At 42.8% G+C, this 16,428-nt stretch overlaps 1 protein-coding gene across 2 annotated transcripts in view; it reads left to right on the forward strand.

The window, feature by feature from the left end:
- The window catches only part of bcl9l (bcl9 like), a 29,537-nt gene extending 13,312 nt beyond the window's left edge, over positions 1-16,225 (forward strand). For both annotated transcript variants that reach the window (XM_077494254.1, XM_077494253.1), the window contains 8 exons: positions 5,936-6,026; positions 7,397-7,808; positions 9,524-9,646; positions 10,326-10,578; positions 10,670-10,754; positions 10,965-13,323; positions 13,439-13,693; positions 13,876-16,225. In XM_077494254.1, coding sequence (XP_077350380.1) covers positions 7,502-7,808; positions 9,524-9,646; positions 10,326-10,578; positions 10,670-10,754; positions 10,965-13,323; positions 13,439-13,693; positions 13,876-15,029 — 4,536 coding nt within the window. In that variant the 5' untranslated portion in view covers positions 5,936-6,026; positions 7,397-7,501 and the 3' untranslated portion in view covers positions 15,030-16,225. The remainder of the gene's footprint in view (positions 1-5,935; positions 6,027-7,396; positions 7,809-9,523; positions 9,647-10,325; positions 10,579-10,669; positions 10,755-10,964; positions 13,324-13,438; positions 13,694-13,875) is intronic.
- Positions 16,226-16,428: the final 203 nt, after the last annotated feature.

Genomic DNA, 16,428 nt, shown 5'->3' on the forward strand with positions numbered 1-16,428 from the left:
TATAAATACGTCTTTGGGACACGTAATACGTTTAAAATAAAACGTATTTATACGTTTTTGGGAGCAAATGAGTTAAACACGTTTTCCCACTTATGTTAACAAGAGTATGAAAACTTAGAAAACAATATTTTATTGTACATTTAAAACAGACATAACATTTGCGATTAATCGTGCGTTAACTATTGAAGCCCTGCGATTACTTACGATTTAAAAATTTTTAATCACCCGACACCCCTAATTGTAACGTATATTGTTATTCTGAAGGAGGGATTCAATTTATGCCGTGATGTGAAATACAAGCCATATTGCTTAGCGTTCTCTTGTAATAATCACATTGAGTGATCCTATCTTCTGTTATGGCTCTGATGCGCTCATTTTGAGTGATTGATTGATTGATTGATTGATTGACCAAGAAGTGTGTCCCAACACTTTTATCCACATAATCTCCTTCCTCTTTACACGTTTGTCGTGGTCTCCCGACATGTTTTTTGTTTTGCTGCTGCTTGACTTATGTGGAGCGTGCCAGAGAACCTTGCCAGAGGTTACTTGAGGTCGTTAGCCATGAGCACAAAAATCTTCCAATCATGACACAGCGTTCCACTTTTATCAGTTCCATCCTTGACAAATTACTCGGCCGGCGTCTGTCATCTGCGTGGCCGCCATCCTGCGCCTGTCGGCGGGGGGGCAAAGTGCACCGTGTGGCGGCAGCGCGAGCTCGCGGACAAACAACAGCCTCGGCATTAGTAGCTTTGTAAGCAGGTTGCCGTGGCAACACAACAAGCGGAGGAGGCCAACCGGCAGGTCGAGAGCTTGTGATAGGCGGACGGCGGCGTTTGGTTTGATGTTGCAGACCTGTGACGTCCTTTCCTGTTACGGCATTATTATCATTAACGGCAAACACAAGTCAATTAAACGAGCTTGCGCATAATGCCGCCTTCGCTTTCTTGCCAGCGGGTCGCAACTTGTCCGAGGCATTAATTCCCCACAGGTTTAAATGTTACACAACACTGACAATCACATTAATAATTTATCATCGTAAAAGGAACTCCAGATGCGCTTTGTCTGCTTTTAAATGATCTTTCTGACTTCTCAATGTAACCTTTTTGTCATGGTGGCTCCCTCGACATCTTTGGCTTCTTCTCCAAGAGAATGAAAGTTGGCACGGGCTTGTTTGCTGATTCAGTGTCTGTTTCAAAGCAGCAAAAACTCTGCAGACTTGCAAAGCTTGCATGTCAATCACTGGAAAAATCATTTAGCGGACAGGAACACTTGGCGTGAACTTCTTTTGTGTGGGAAACATTTTAGTGTCAATCAAAAGCGTGTTTATCTTCTGTGACGGCGAAATTTTTGTAATGGGTGTTTTTTATTTTTTTTCCTTTTTAAACGTGTTGTCGTATTACATCACCGCAGTGATTAATCACACAGATTAAATAAGGCAAAAAAGTTTCCACTGAGGGGGAAGAAAAACACTTGGTGGTTTCATTCCGTCAAGGGTCATGCATGTTGTTTTGGCCTCTTACTTATTTTTCCTCCGGAGCCCCATGTTTGGTAACAGACTAATTTGGTGAAAAAAAGCCCTCCACTGTCAATGAATGTTGCTTCTGCGTCATTTATCTGCAAGCGAGTTTATTTGTTTCCGTAGACTGGGGCATCACTGTTCCAGACAGTCTCTGCATCTTGTGATAATATCAGTGAATTCTAAATATAGCGGGAGCAGTGATGTAAAGTTGGGCCCGATTGGTACATATTTTTTTTTAGGTTGAAGTTGATTTGGCAGAAGAAGAAAAAATCCAATAACCGATTTAAAAGGGTCCATTGATTTAATAAAATATTTCATGAATAAAATGATTTTTTTGGTACAACAAGAAAAATAATTACGAGTAGAACATTTGACTGCTTTAGTGCTTTATTTCTGTAAAGTAACAGACGAATTTTCAAGTACAAAAACATATTTGCGCTGTACTGTATCCATATCACAGTAGATAAGCAAAGTAATGAGTGAAATGACTGACAAAACATTTATGAGTGATGCCCTTTTATGTTAAATCCGATTTCTTGTAGTTGTACTCTTATTTTCTTTGCTATGAAGTGATGACTCATTAACCCAAATAAAAAACAAACACCTTTCAGAAGTCAGAACATGTCATCTTTGACACAGGTGCATTTTAAATATATGATGTACAGACAGAGAGTTGAATGGAACTGGGCGACTAACTTTTTCTCATTACTTTTGTGCAATTTCTCCACAGTCATCGCCGATACAGTAGGGAGGATTAATCGCATTAATGGGTTTGTTTTATTTTATTCGCCATGCACTTTTTTTAAGAATCGTTTTTTCGGATGTGAGCATGTATATGCACGTGGCGAAGATTCTCCGTAGCCATTCAGACTACACTTGGCTCCTCCCCTCACATCATCATGCAGTACTTCCTTGACACCAATTGATATTTTCTAATTAAAGCTGTGGTGCCATCATGTGACTGTCATTTTAAAAAGCACAATGATTTATTTTTTTTATTGAGTGAATATCCGTGGGTGAGTTTCACAGGGGATAAAAACGTGGCGAGGTGATTTCATGAAGAGTGAAATCCAACATTGAGGAGGGGGATTAGTACCGGCATATTTCCCCTGAAGATTTCTTAGGCCTTGGCGGAGGTCTGCGCTCACTATTTGCCCTTCTTGTTGTGTTCATCAAGTCCAGCAATTGCGTTTTACAACCGTCGCTTTTATGTACCATGAAGGTCTTGCTAAAACAATCCATGTTTACGTCACGCTACTCTGAACACACATGACTGTTGAAATTTTTTTTTTTTTTTTTTTTTCCATGTTTGTACTGAGTTTAGTCCAAGTGACGCCGTCCAATCAGCCAGCCTGCGCACACCTGGTACATCTGATTTAGTCTGGGCTGCCTTTGCATAACGAGCTTGACTGGTGTGTGTGCATTTCCGAAGTGCGTCAGAGAATTGAAATCTGATATTTATTGGACGGGGAGATTAGCGTTTCTTTATGAGGACATGGATAAATTAGTTTAAAAAGTAGTTGTTGTTTTTTTAAACAATTTCTAACAGTTCCCATATTTTAATGACATTCTCTTCCTTTAAAAATTGGGAAGGAATTCAAAACTAGCCAATGTCCACATCATTGAAAAAGAAGGAATAACCAAAGTACAGCATGATCTTATAATGTTGTATTTGTCATGACTGGGTAGGGCTGCTCGATTATGGTAAAAATACTAATCATGTTTATTTTGGAAATAATTGAAATCATGATTATTAAAATGATTGTTTATTTTTTGGTTAAAAAAAAAAGTATGTTTAAGAAATAAAAAATATTAAGACAAATTTAAATAAATACATACAAATAGTAAATACATAAATAAAATAGAAACACTATGATTATTTAAGTCCATTTTAGCCCAAACAAAATTTATCATAATATATATTTATAATAATGTTTATTTATTTAAGTTGCACAGTGCATGTGCACTGTGCAGTAGGACGATAATTTTTGCACAAAACAAGAAAATGTTTACACGTAAAAAAACAAACAAAAAAAAACAACTAAATATTAAGAGAAATAAAATTGTCAGAAACACTATAATTATGTTACTTTTGGATGAAACAAAATTGCTTAAATTAGTGATTTTAAAATTGGAAAAAAAAGGTGCAAATGTATAAATTTAAACAACTCAAAAATTACTATTAATAATCTTTTTTTTTTTTTTTTTTTTTTTAACGATTATGCAGATTTTTGTAATTGTGGAGTGTTATAATTGAAATTGTGATTGATTTTCGATTAATTGCACAGCCCTATCACTGGGGTATTAGTATTGTGTGTCTCTCTATTTCCCACTCAGTCGCTGCTTCTGGCAATACCTGTGCCACATTTGTGCATCTGATTCTCATTGGGGGGGGGGGCGTGTCTGCAGCACGGGGTTCCTCGTCTCCCACTCGGCTGTGATGTCATTCCGGTTGCCCTGGAAATCTTCCCGTTTGTGGTGAGCGTGAAAGAGGATGCTCATGATTTTTGTGTTTTCCTGTGCTGTCAAGAGACTTGCGCACGATCATTTCTGACTGAAAGTGGGTTTACGATGATTTCATAACGTGGCTAAAGCACATTCAGCACCTGTTTTAAATGCACTCTCACAGTTTTGTCCATCAACCAACTTCCGTCATCACTGTATTTTACAGGTACGCCAACATTCTCTCATACATGCGACTTTATAATCCAGGTAAGAGCAGATGGACAAAAAAAACAAAAAGTTTATCGTTTTTGGTTCCCAGAAGTTACGAAAAACTTGAAAGTCAGATAACTGTGCTTCTTTTTTTTTTTTTTTTTTTTCCCCCCATTTCGTTTTTTTACAACCCAAAATGGATCAATGAAAAGGCTCGCATCGCATCTTGTTGATGGCGTCGGCCTCCACAGACTCTCCTTGAAGTGAGCGTCTGCTTGCTATCACCCCAGGTCGGCATTCACTCCCAGATAGGCATTATCTCGTCTTGGCCGTCGACTTGAAGGTCGGCTGCCCGCCGTTTGATTAGTGTGTCCCCCCCCCCAGGCTGTTTGATGCACAAAGCCAATGAGTCACATTTGTCAACAGGGGTGACATCTGACCAGCCCCCGCTAGGTTAATGAGTGATGAGGTCCTGGCCCCAGCGTACAAGGCGTGTCTCTGTTCCTTACTTGAGTTGGTTAGTTAATGACTAATGGTGACATTGTGTTCTGGTTTTGCTACTATTTAGTACCGGGCAACACCAAGAGAATGGACAAATATATTTTATTGATCATTAGCGTCTGAAAGAATTATATGGAAAATCACTCTATGGAGAGCTTCGAAAAGGGGGAATGATGAGCCACAAGAAAAGGATACTTGAACTTCTAAGAAAGTGTTGTTTTTAAAAGACAACATCGGCAGTCAATACTGCTACACGTGATTCTCATGCCCAAATCCTGCTCTACGTAATATGCGGTGACAGAATCGAAACGATGAGCCTTCAAGAATTCCAAATCAGCACTTAATAATACCTTGCTTCCATTTAAAACATCCTTTCTTTATGAAACCAGATTTTCTGCAATGAGGGCAACCAAAACTAAATTGCGAAATAGTCTTGATCTGCGGAACACGCTTGGGGTGTCGTTGCCCGCCATTAGCCCAAGATAGGACTAGCTCCAGTGTCATTAAGTCATTAAGCCTTTTAGCGTAGCTCATTGACAAAAAAAAACTAGTAAACAAGCAAATAAGATCAGGACTCCTATTCTTTATAATGACTACATTAATTATAATGGTGAGTTGTTTTCACCATTTGTTTTGTTTTTGTTGGTCTGTCAAAATATTGCTTTGCATAAAACCTGTCCATGGTAGAGAAATGTTTTTTTTTGTTTGTTTTTGTTTTGTTTTGTTTTTTAATGTGGGAAGCGGGTGACTCAAGAATTAAGTCTTGTGCTATTTCCACCATTTTGAGTGTTGATCGCTCTCTCTCTGGGTTCTATGTAAAAGCCTGTGGCGTACAAATGTCATCTGTACCGTTATGCCTCTTGCGGGTCACGTGTTCAAATGGGCTCAAGGCAAAACACGTAATGAGTCAGGCATGCTTGTTTTGCGAGGCGGGTGAGTCAGGTATCGTTACACAAAGCCTTGTGGAATGTGCAGTGAAGATCTTGTGGACCCAGAATGCTGCTGGGCTACTTGGACAGAGGGAAACTACAACCCCGTCACCACAACCCATCCTCCCCACCCCCCACTTTACTCCAAACACAACAGTCTGCCGGCTCGTTATTAAAGACCTGCTGTGGTGACGGTGCGAGGCCTTTGCTCTCTTATCGCTGTTCTTTCGTGTCGGCCTCCCTCGCGGCGTCCATGTTGTCCCCGAGGCTGAGAAGTGCGCCAATGATTGTCAAGATGACTCACCATGGTGCTCTCTCTCCCTGTGTCCAGGTCTGAGTGTGTCCACTGAAGCATGAAGCGAGAGAATATCAATGATGTCGTGCCTCATCCGCAACCTGAGTGTGTTTACAATAATTGACAGGTTGGATATGTTTTTTTTTTGTTTTTTTTGTTTTTAATATAACAGTTATCTCACTTTTTTAGGATCAACTTCACAATTATCCCTTGCTATATTGAAGATGACTTTTTTTTTTTTTTTTTTTTTTAATAGTAGGCTACTTATTCACCATTGAAGGTATGCTTTCCTTATTTAGCCATTTTTGGCAGTCAAACATTAATATTTTGCCTATAAATAAATTTTGATATTTTCAATATTTTTGATGTACAATCAGTACCTTTTAAAAACACATTTTGCAACTTGCTGTCGACTGAAAATGACATCACAAAAGGGCTCAGGTAACCAATCACAGCTCAGCTTGTGAATGTCACATGACCAAACCTTGAAAACAGGTGAGCTGTGATTGGTTACCTGAGCCCTTGTGATGTCATTATCAGTCGACAGCAAGTTGCAAAATGTGTTTTTAAAGGTACTATGTACGTGAAAAATAATGAAAGTATCAAATTAATTATATACAAAATATTAACTTTTTATTGCTATATTGGGCTAAATAATTGAAGTATCCCTTTAAATTTAAATCTATGATTAAAACTGCATTTTTATGGTAAACATGGTTTGCTAATTTAATACCACCGCTAATAGTAAGAAATTGTTGTACTGTACTCCCTCTGCAGGTACACACAACCCTTGGTGCACTTTCGATTGCAAAACGCAGTAAACACACAAGCACATTCCTAGACGACCTGCCGATGGCCTCAGCTGACGCCGTCGCTCAACTCGCTAAAGTTTAGCTTGTTAACAGCCAGCCAACTTCTCATTTGCTGACTTCCATGTCACTCAGCAGGCCCACACACATTCAAACGTCACATATACTACAGTGTAGTACTCATAAATTACCCCTAATGTCGCCCCCTTTTTTTTTTTTGTATTAGCAGTGAGGGCAGAACAGTAACGTCGTGTTTGCTGACCTTTATTGAGCTCAGGCATATATGTTACATCAGAATAATTCTATGGGACGCCACACTTCCAAACAAAAATGTCACAAAAAGTATGTATGCTCCTGAAATTATGACGATTTTATCTCAATTTAGTGCAACACAAAACGTTTGTTCGGTTGAATGAATGGCAACAGGTGGAAACAAACATTAATTGTAAGTTGTGCCATCTAGTGGAAGAGCATGAAACTACACAACATTAAAGTAAATAGATGAACACAGATTTATTGTGGTAAATAAATAATTTCCCATGAGAATTATGTGGGGGGGAAAAAAAAAGGAAATTGTACGTGTCTAGGCAGGGGTTCACTAGAATCTTACTAAAAACTTCATCTGTGAAAAAGCTAACAATGGTTGAAGTTGAAACTAACGACTGTTTTTATGTCACTCCTCCACTAGCGTTGCCTGATCGCAATGTGAGCTCCGGCCGACGTCTTCTCCACGCCGCTCCTCAGCCTCACTCAGCAGCCAATCAAATGCACACGGACGATAAGCTGGCCAATCATGGCAAGCAAGGTCACCGGTGACGGACGAGCTCAAATGGCCGCCGTAAACCTGCAGGCTCAGCAGCAGCAGCAGCAGCAGCAGCAGCAGCAGGGAGCCGCTGGTCACTTGGGTCCGAAGAGCCGCCTCAGTGCCGGGGGTCATGTCGTCAACAAGGGTAACCCTGGGCCGAAGGCCGGCGGCCAATCGGCCAGCACCGTTGGAGGAATGCTCAAAACCAAAAGCAAGCGGGAGAGGAGTGTCTCTGTGGACTCTGGTGAGCCACGACATGCTGCTCCTAAAACCCTGGAGGCTGATGCCAAAGCAGGTGAGACTTTTATTTATTTTTTTCCTCCATGGCCTAAAATGGATGCACGCCAAATTGACTTTTGAGTTGCTTGTACACGAATAGTGGAATGTCTGGATAGCCTTCACACCAATAAGTGTGAAGTTAAACTCTAGTAGCGTACGCCCGAACATCTCCTCCTTTGGAGGAAATTTTACTTTCCAATGATGCTGCAAAAAGTTATTAGATTTGGTGTTGGAGATGTTGATTGAGTCGTGAATTTGGTGAATGTGAAGTGTTAAGAAGACACTTGTGAACGGTTTTAAAATTGTGGGGTGGGGGGTGCATCAAATCTCCTTTAGTAGTGCAAAAGTTCACTACCTTTTACCCAGCTATAAGCTTGAATCTAGCAAGAAAAGTCTTGATGGCGTGCCTTCTTCACCTCCTCCACGACAGGAAGTGAAGGTAATAGCACCGAAAATGCCCCGACCTTTCAGCAAAGCGGCAGAATTTCCTCCCTCCACTCCCCCAAGGCTTCTGATAGCGGCAATGACGTGTTTCACATGAAAACGCGTCGAGTGTCCTTGCTCACAAGGTCACGAGCCACTTTGAGTTCCCCTTTATTGTAAAAGACAAGTGTTTAGTGTACTTGTTGCTGAGGCCACATGCAATTCCTTGCCCAACAATAAAATAATATCATCCATTGATGCAAAATACTCCCATCCCAAATGGGCCTTCTTTCCCCCAAAAATGTATGTATATATTTTTTGTTTATTCACATTTTTTGCCAACGAAGCTGTATGCTGTCATTCCAGTTCTGCCTAGCAACATCTCTGCATTCACACAATTGCTTACGAAATTGCACTTACCAATTTTTTAAATAAAATTAGGGATGTTGAACATAATTTTTTTTTCAGTCTTGTAACAGTACGAGTACTCAACTCTTGAGTACTCAGTACTCACTCACACCACTACCAAGTAACCAAAAGCACTTTTGATACGTTTGATACATAAAATTTCTATTAAACCAGTAACAGATCATTTTAAAGGTTTATCATATTTCTGACAAAGGGCAGAACAGTTATTGCACGAGTGAAATCAAATTCTAAATTTAAAAACAATTCTGATTTAGGATTATTTGTAATGAATAGAAATTGTACCCCATTCCCTATTCATGTTGACTTTCTTATTAACATGAGTATTAGTTGATAATAAATTAAATACCATCAGTCGGAGGGACATCGGGCAGAGATACCATGCAGTTAGCGTTTACCTGTGCCTATATCTACTTTCACTTTCTGTACCGTTGCCCTTGATTTTGTAGCTGGACTAAAGAGTGTTGAATTGAAATGAAGGTCAAGCCTGCCTTCATCTGAGCTGCACATCACTGTGATGCAAAAGGCAGGACAAGGCCAGTGATCAAGGCAAACAAATTGGCTCAATGACTGACTTTATTGTGAAAAGAATCTCGTAGCCCTTGGCAACATAACATGGCAGGAAAACAAGCCATCACTGGCATTTAATTGGCGGGGGCTCCCTCTGCTGTCTTTTGTGTGTATTAATCCTGCATACAAGATCTGATGTTGCTTGATGTCCAAGTTGTTTTCATTTCAAAACGACAAATAATGTAAAGTCAATTCCTTTGTTCCATGCTGAGATGTTCCCAACTGTCACATAACTGGACCCGAAAAGTATGAGAAGCCCTGGCTTAAAGAGAGGGCCATATACACACAGTTTTTCCTGTTTGTGTATTGAAGAGGGTGTCACGCGCAGCAAGCGTCGTTGCGTTTTGGAGAAGAAGCAGCCATACAGCGGAGATGAGTGGTGTTCTGGACCCGACACGGAGGACGACGAAGACAAGCCACGCTCAACGACTCAACGTGAGTCAGAGTTCACTAATGTTTCATAACAATGCTGGATTAGCCCCCTTTCTGAGTTCTATTTTATTTTATTTTATTTTTTGTATTTTTTTTTCTGTTTTTATTTTTAATATCTCACAAACATAAACCAAGCAAATACGGTTTGTAATAAAGTTCAGTTTCACTGGCTACACCAAGGCCTGATTGCCACCATATTTGTTGAATCAAGAAATTCCTTGAATAGTACCCTTCAGACATGTCACAATCCAAAGGAATTCAAGTACATGAGAAACAAAGTGTCTGCAAAAGGTTTGTAGGCCATTTCCAAGGCTTTGGGACTCCAGGGAAACATGCTAAAGGCTATTAACCACAAATGGTGAAAACTGGGAACGGTGGTAAACAGAAGTTGTTGCGTTATCCACATATGGCTAGATATGTTTGGATTTTATTCCCTTAATGAATAAAAGCTTCTTTTTTTTATTTACTTGAGCTGTCTTTTGACTGCATAATACCCCCCACAGAATTAGCTTTTAATACATATTTTTTCATTGTTTTGTGCATGACCTCCTCCTTGATTTGATTTTACATGTGGTGTGACTCCATCTAGTGTTTCTGTCAATGTACTGTCGCTACAAGGATGCTGCAACATGAGGGTTGTGCCTCAAAATGGTTTTTTTTGTTTTGTTTTGTTTTTTTAAAGGTGAGCGAGTGCTGCCAGGACCCAGACAGGGGCAACCTGATCAGCCTCCTGTAGTGCCCGCTACGTCTGGGCCTGTAATGGCTTGTGGACCTGGACCAGGACCAGGACCAGGACCAGGACCAGGACCAGGACCTGGACCTGGACCTGGACCAGGACCAGGACCAGGACCTGGACCTGGACTGAAGCCAGGAACGCCTGCGCCTCAGTCCTCGCAGCAGTTGTTATACGTCTTCACAACCAGCATGGCCAATAGGTAAGCTCCTGTTTACAGATGCAAAATGCACTTTTAAGCACTTGAGATTGAACAACTTTTTGATGCTAATTTTTAAGTTTTGCTTCAACAGTGCTGCAGAGGCAGTAATGAAAGGAAAGATGGATTCCATTCTTCAGTTTCACCAGCAAAATGTTCCACGAACCAAGTTGGAGCAGGTCGGTCAATGACAAATAAATCACATATACAAGTGAAGCATAGCTTGTAAACCAAAACAATTTATGTCTAAAAATTTTGTCTATAGTTAATGGAACCGCGTGTGCATCTATGTTGCACATGCTAGTCCAAAACAGTCTGTGTACGCACCATACAGAAACTACATGAGGAAAGCTGGTATTGAAACGGCTCTTTATGTTTGTCTAATACAGGGACACGCACTGTTGAGGATAGGTGAGAAGGTCAACTCCAGTGCCTCTCCACCCGCAGGGACCCCTAAATCCAAAAGTGGAACCCCGCGGCCCAACTCGGCAGGAGGCGGCATCTCCTCACTTGCGGTGGGGACACCAACGTCAGGGGGCCACTCTGACAATGATTCCCCTCGGACCAGACATGGTGGCCTCTCCATTAATAACTCAGTCCTGTCCCATAGGCCAGATCGAGATGGCAGAGGCACACCTTTAGGCCCTGTCTCAGGAACTGTACATGGCGAGGGTCTTCCCATTGCTAGTCTCTCTCCATCAGGGAGCCCTTCCATCCTGTCTGCGCATTTACAGAGCGACACGGGACAGAGAAGCGGCCCCGGGAATTTAGGCGGTCTTTCCAAGGAGCAGCTGGAACACAGGGAGCGTTCTTTGCAGACTCTGAGGGACATCGAAAGGCTACTTCTACGTACTGGAGCAAGAGGGGGCCCTCATGGTGACACGGGGGGTTCCAACAGTAACCTTACAAATAATACTCCTAATGTTATTAACAACAGTAGTAGCGATCGAGGTGCTATTCTTGAGGATGGTGACAACGGTACAAACACTGGAGATTGCAGTAGCGGTAGCATGGTGCTGTCTGCGTTGGCCTCTCTGGGAACCATGAAGAAATTTGAAGAACCACTGCAGTCCATAATGTCTCAAACGCAGTCGCTCAGCGCTGGCACTCACAGCCCAGAAATGGAGCCTCACCAAAATCTGCCGCAGCACCCTCATCATCAGCTACCTTCACCTGGCATTGACATGGGCCCCTTACTTGGACCGGAGGGACTGACCCAAGAGCAAATCGCGTGGCGGAAGCTACAAGAAGAGTACTACCAGGAGAAAAGGAGGCAACAGGAAATGCAAAATCCTCAGCACTTTAGGATGATGACTGAAATGGGCTTGCATGGAGGTCCCATGATGATCAGGGGACCCCCTCCCCCATATCACAGTAAGCCTGGAGATCAACAGTGGGCTTCTGGGAATATGATGGGAGGAGGAATGCCTGGAAATGTACGAATGCCGGGCATGCACCAAGAAGGACCTGGACGTCCAAGGTTCTTAGCACATGTGCAGAGAGGACCACCAGCTGGAGCAGGCTTTCCTGGCAGTCCGGGGGGGGTCCTATCTGTTGATGGTCTAGGACCCCAAAGGCCTACTAGGCCAGGGATTTGGCTTGATAACATGCCCAACAACATGGACGGTGGAGGTCCATTCCATGGTTGCTATCCTCCTCAACACTTGCAGGATGACACAGAACATCTGTTAACCCGTGAGGAATTATTTCGCATTACAGAAAAGCGGCAGATGCAGGGTCTTCCTAGGTTTGAACTCGACCGGATTATTGCACAGCAGCAACAGGGCAATATGGGATCGAGAATTATGGAAAATCCTGGGGCTCCAGACTTTTCCAATTTGGGTATGGGCAGGGGTCCACCTTCCAATCAAGGGGATCCTATGGACTTTCCTGGTTCACGGGATATGATGGGCTCACCTGGAGGAGGGCCTCAGATCAGAGACTTAATAGACTCTCCTCTGGGGAGCAACCTTTTAATAAACATGAACCCACAGATGAATATTCAGCAGCAGCATATGACCCTGTCACAAAAGCTCAGAAGGGGCCCAGGAAGAGTGGGGCCTTTAAGTGACTTCTTCAGCCCTGGAGAGTTAGCAAGAATACGAGCGTCGCAAAATGAAAGAAGAAATATGGGAATGGTCTCGGGACCTGATGGTCTCTTTCGTTTTCCATCGCAAGGCCCTTTCGCCGGTGGACCGGGTGAAGGGCCATATCCTCAACAGCCCGGTCCTGAGATGTTTGGGCCGGAGCAGGAGGGTCGTAATCAGATGGGAGGTACGTCACGACTCAGTCATATGCCGATCAGTGGAGAGCTCAGAGGAGTGGGGCCTGGTCCTCGGCATCCTACAGACCTGTCAGTCAATGTTCACCCACTGACCTCTCCTCCGGTCCAGCATCCTCACCAGCTCAATTCACCATCCCTACACAGAGAACCTTCTGCTCATCTTCCCTCTCCGTCTGCTCCAGGACAGAAGTCACCCTCGATTATCGCCCCTGCAGGCCCTCACCCCCCTTTCCCCCCTACTTCTGGTGCAGGGACACCTTGCTCTTCGTCTATGAAATCGCCTCAGATCATGGGGTCTTCGAACCATGACTTGCACTCCCCATCTATGTCACCTGGACGACTGAAGTCCCCAGCTATAGCTATGGGCTCTCCTGCGTGGATGTCTCCGAAAACCGATCCTTCAAGTCCAGGTGGTCCAACCGGTGTGAGGGCAGCAGGCAATGGAGGAAGTCATACTGAGACAGGTATATTTGAAATGATGATGTTTCTCACAACATGTCAGAAGTTATCTGAAGGCATTATTTATCCTGATACTTTTGGTGACATTTATTTTGATGTATTTTTTATTTTTTTTTGCAGGGCGAGCAATACCACCCAGAAGTTCCAACTCCACCCCAAGTAGCCAATCAGGCTCGATGAATCCTAGTCTGACATTTGCGACTTCGCCCGATGCCCCCAAAACACAGAATCCTTTGTCGCTGATCATGTCTCAGATGTCCAAGTACGCCCTTCCCAGTTCCACTCCACTTTACCACGACGCAATCAAGACAATAGCAACTTCTGATGACGAGATGCTGCCCGATCGACCTCTTCTGCCCACTGTCAGCATTGGAGGTACGAACTCCAGAAACACACGGGGATTAAGTTTTCATTTGGGGAATGTTAGGGTGAATATTCACATTGACCAGAAGCCTATTCATATTTTCTAGCAAAGTTTACCCAACTTCTCTGGATTAGGGTTAGTTTAGGTACTATTACAGTCTCATCCTAACATGCTGGTTTTCCTACGCCAACAGGAAACATTGGAAACCCACCGACATCGCAAATCCTGGTCTCCCAGAGTTCCATGGGTGGCCAGAGTGATTCCCAAAGCCCCGTGGGAATCCCAAGCCAAGGTCAACCGCAACTATCCCACGATGCCTCTGAACCTGCGCTGTCTTCCCCAAACCCAATGGGGCTTCCTCTTATGAGTTCCACCATGATGGTAGGAGGAAGTGATGAACTGGGCCCTTGCAATGTATCCCCAATGTCTCAAAACCAGATGGCGGCTTTCTCCCGCATGCAGCCGTCATCTCACGCCCGTATACGCTCACCAATCAGCAGAATGTCACAGAACTTCTCACAGTCTGGCGAAGACATTCTCCCACCTCAGCAATTGCACCTGCTTGGTAAAGACCCCCATCAACGCCACCCCCATCCCTCAGAGTCCTTTCCACCTCTTCCCATGGGCGATGGCCCGGATCTGAGTGAAGTCATACGACCTACCCACTCTGGGATTCCAGAGTTCGATCTGTCCCGCATCATTCCATCTGACAAGCCCAGCAGCACTCTGCAGTATTTCCCCAAGAGCGAACCGCACCAGAATCCAAACCAGGGGCCCGGGTCACAGCAGCCACCTCCCCAGCAGCTCCTCAAACACTTGTCTTCCTCTGGTCCTCCACACATCTCGTCATCCAACCCCCACCTGGCCAATTTACAGAACATGATGGCTGAGCAGCAGCTGCCACCTCACCAAGGCCACGGCGGACTCGGTCAAAACATGGCCGTCCTCCAGGGGGATGCCAGGGGCATGGTGTCCGGCGCAGGCATGGGCCCCATGTGCCCCCCGGGACACATGCTGGGAAGGACAGGCATGGTTCCCCAGCAACAGCAAGCCATGATGGCCAACAGTCTTCTCCACCATCCCTCCGGTCCATACTCGGGAATGATGTCACCTCAGCAGCACCAGCACAATTTGATGGCGCGGCAAAACGTGATGATGATGCAGGCCAAGCAGCGCAACATGCCCATCCCGGGAGACCCCTTTGGCCCCCAGGGTGCTTTAATGACCGCTCAGGGTCCCAACGTACAGACTGGAATGATGGGACCCCAGTCCCTCAGACAGCGGGGGATGTCACTGGACAGCCCCATTGGTTACGGTCCTGGCGGTATGGCCAACATGCCTTTTTGATCCACCCACCGCGGCCTGTGCAAACGTCTCCTTTACATTACCGTTGGAATCCATGTATCATTCGTTCCTTGCATTTTAATTGGCAATCAATTTTTTTTTTTTATTTTTTTTTTTTTTTTTTTTTTTTTTTAAGTCAGTCTAACAGAAAAAAATCAAAACACGAGTAATTGACGCCCCACAAGCAAAACTTCCCTGACACACAAAATGTCAAGTATATCACTTCAAAATACTTCCTTTATACCAATGTTTTCCTTTTAGGGCTTCACAAAGTAATAGTATAATATAATATGCACCACGTAATTGTCCATGTTATATTATGTCTAATGGATTGTGATCAAGGTCCAGACAAATTGTGATGGCTAACAAGCTAATGTATCCGTTCCAATAATGGCAATTCTTGTTACCAAATTAAACCACACCAATTCAACCAGTAAATCATATTAAGTCAAGTGGCCTGTTTTTCCTGTTTTATTTTTGATAAGAATCTAACACGTAAATGTGATAAATCAAGTGCGGTGATGGGGGGGGGGGGGGCGTTTTCTGCTACATTTAAAAGAAAAATAAATAAAAAAATAACAATCATTGCCTTTTTTTAATGTTTGATTGCCATTTGAAAGTGAATTGAGCAAATTTTGCATGGATTTTTTTCTTTTCTTTTCTAATTGTCACTTTTTTTGGAGGGGAGAAGAGAAATTACAAATGTCAGTAACATACTTCCTGTGATGGATTGCTACTGATTAATACATTGAAATATTTAAGAGCACTGTAAAATTGTTCAATATAAAAACAAAATCTGAAGATCTTTTCTTGAAAAAAAGAAAAAAACTGTAAAAAAAACAAACTGTAAAGTATGTACATTTCTGAGATGTGCTTGTTTGTCAGGAATCACATGGCAGTTAAGGAGTGCCTAACATTTATATTTGTTTTTCCAGCTACCAAAACTGTTGATTGATATATATATATATATATATATATATATATATATATATATATATATATGAAATAATATATAACTGCTGTATATAAGATGCAATTTGTGATTGTTTGCACTCTCGTTCTGTATAACTGTGTTTTAATAGAATTCCAAAAGTAATGGAAGAATGAGACGGTAGGTTTTACTTGGGATGGAGGTTGCTGTTTGATAAACACAGATGACGGGACACGGTTGCAGTCAAATAAATGAAAGCCTTAATAACTTTTGGTGTGAAGACTCTCTTCTGGTCGACATGTAAAGAACCATTTGAGACAACCTGCAAATTCAAATGACATCCAATACAAGAGCTGTACAATAAAGACTAAGAAGACCAAGATCTGATTGTAACCCTATCAGAGCTATCAATTTAAAGATAGGATTAAAGCATTGCATCATCCTGAATTTCTAATACTCTGAATTGCGTGT

This window comes from Festucalex cinctus, chromosome 13 (genome assembly GCF_051991245.1).
Source record: "Festucalex cinctus isolate MCC-2025b chromosome 13, RoL_Fcin_1.0, whole genome shotgun sequence".
In the NCBI taxonomy this organism is placed as follows: domain Eukaryota; kingdom Metazoa; phylum Chordata; class Actinopteri; order Syngnathiformes; family Syngnathidae; genus Festucalex; species Festucalex cinctus.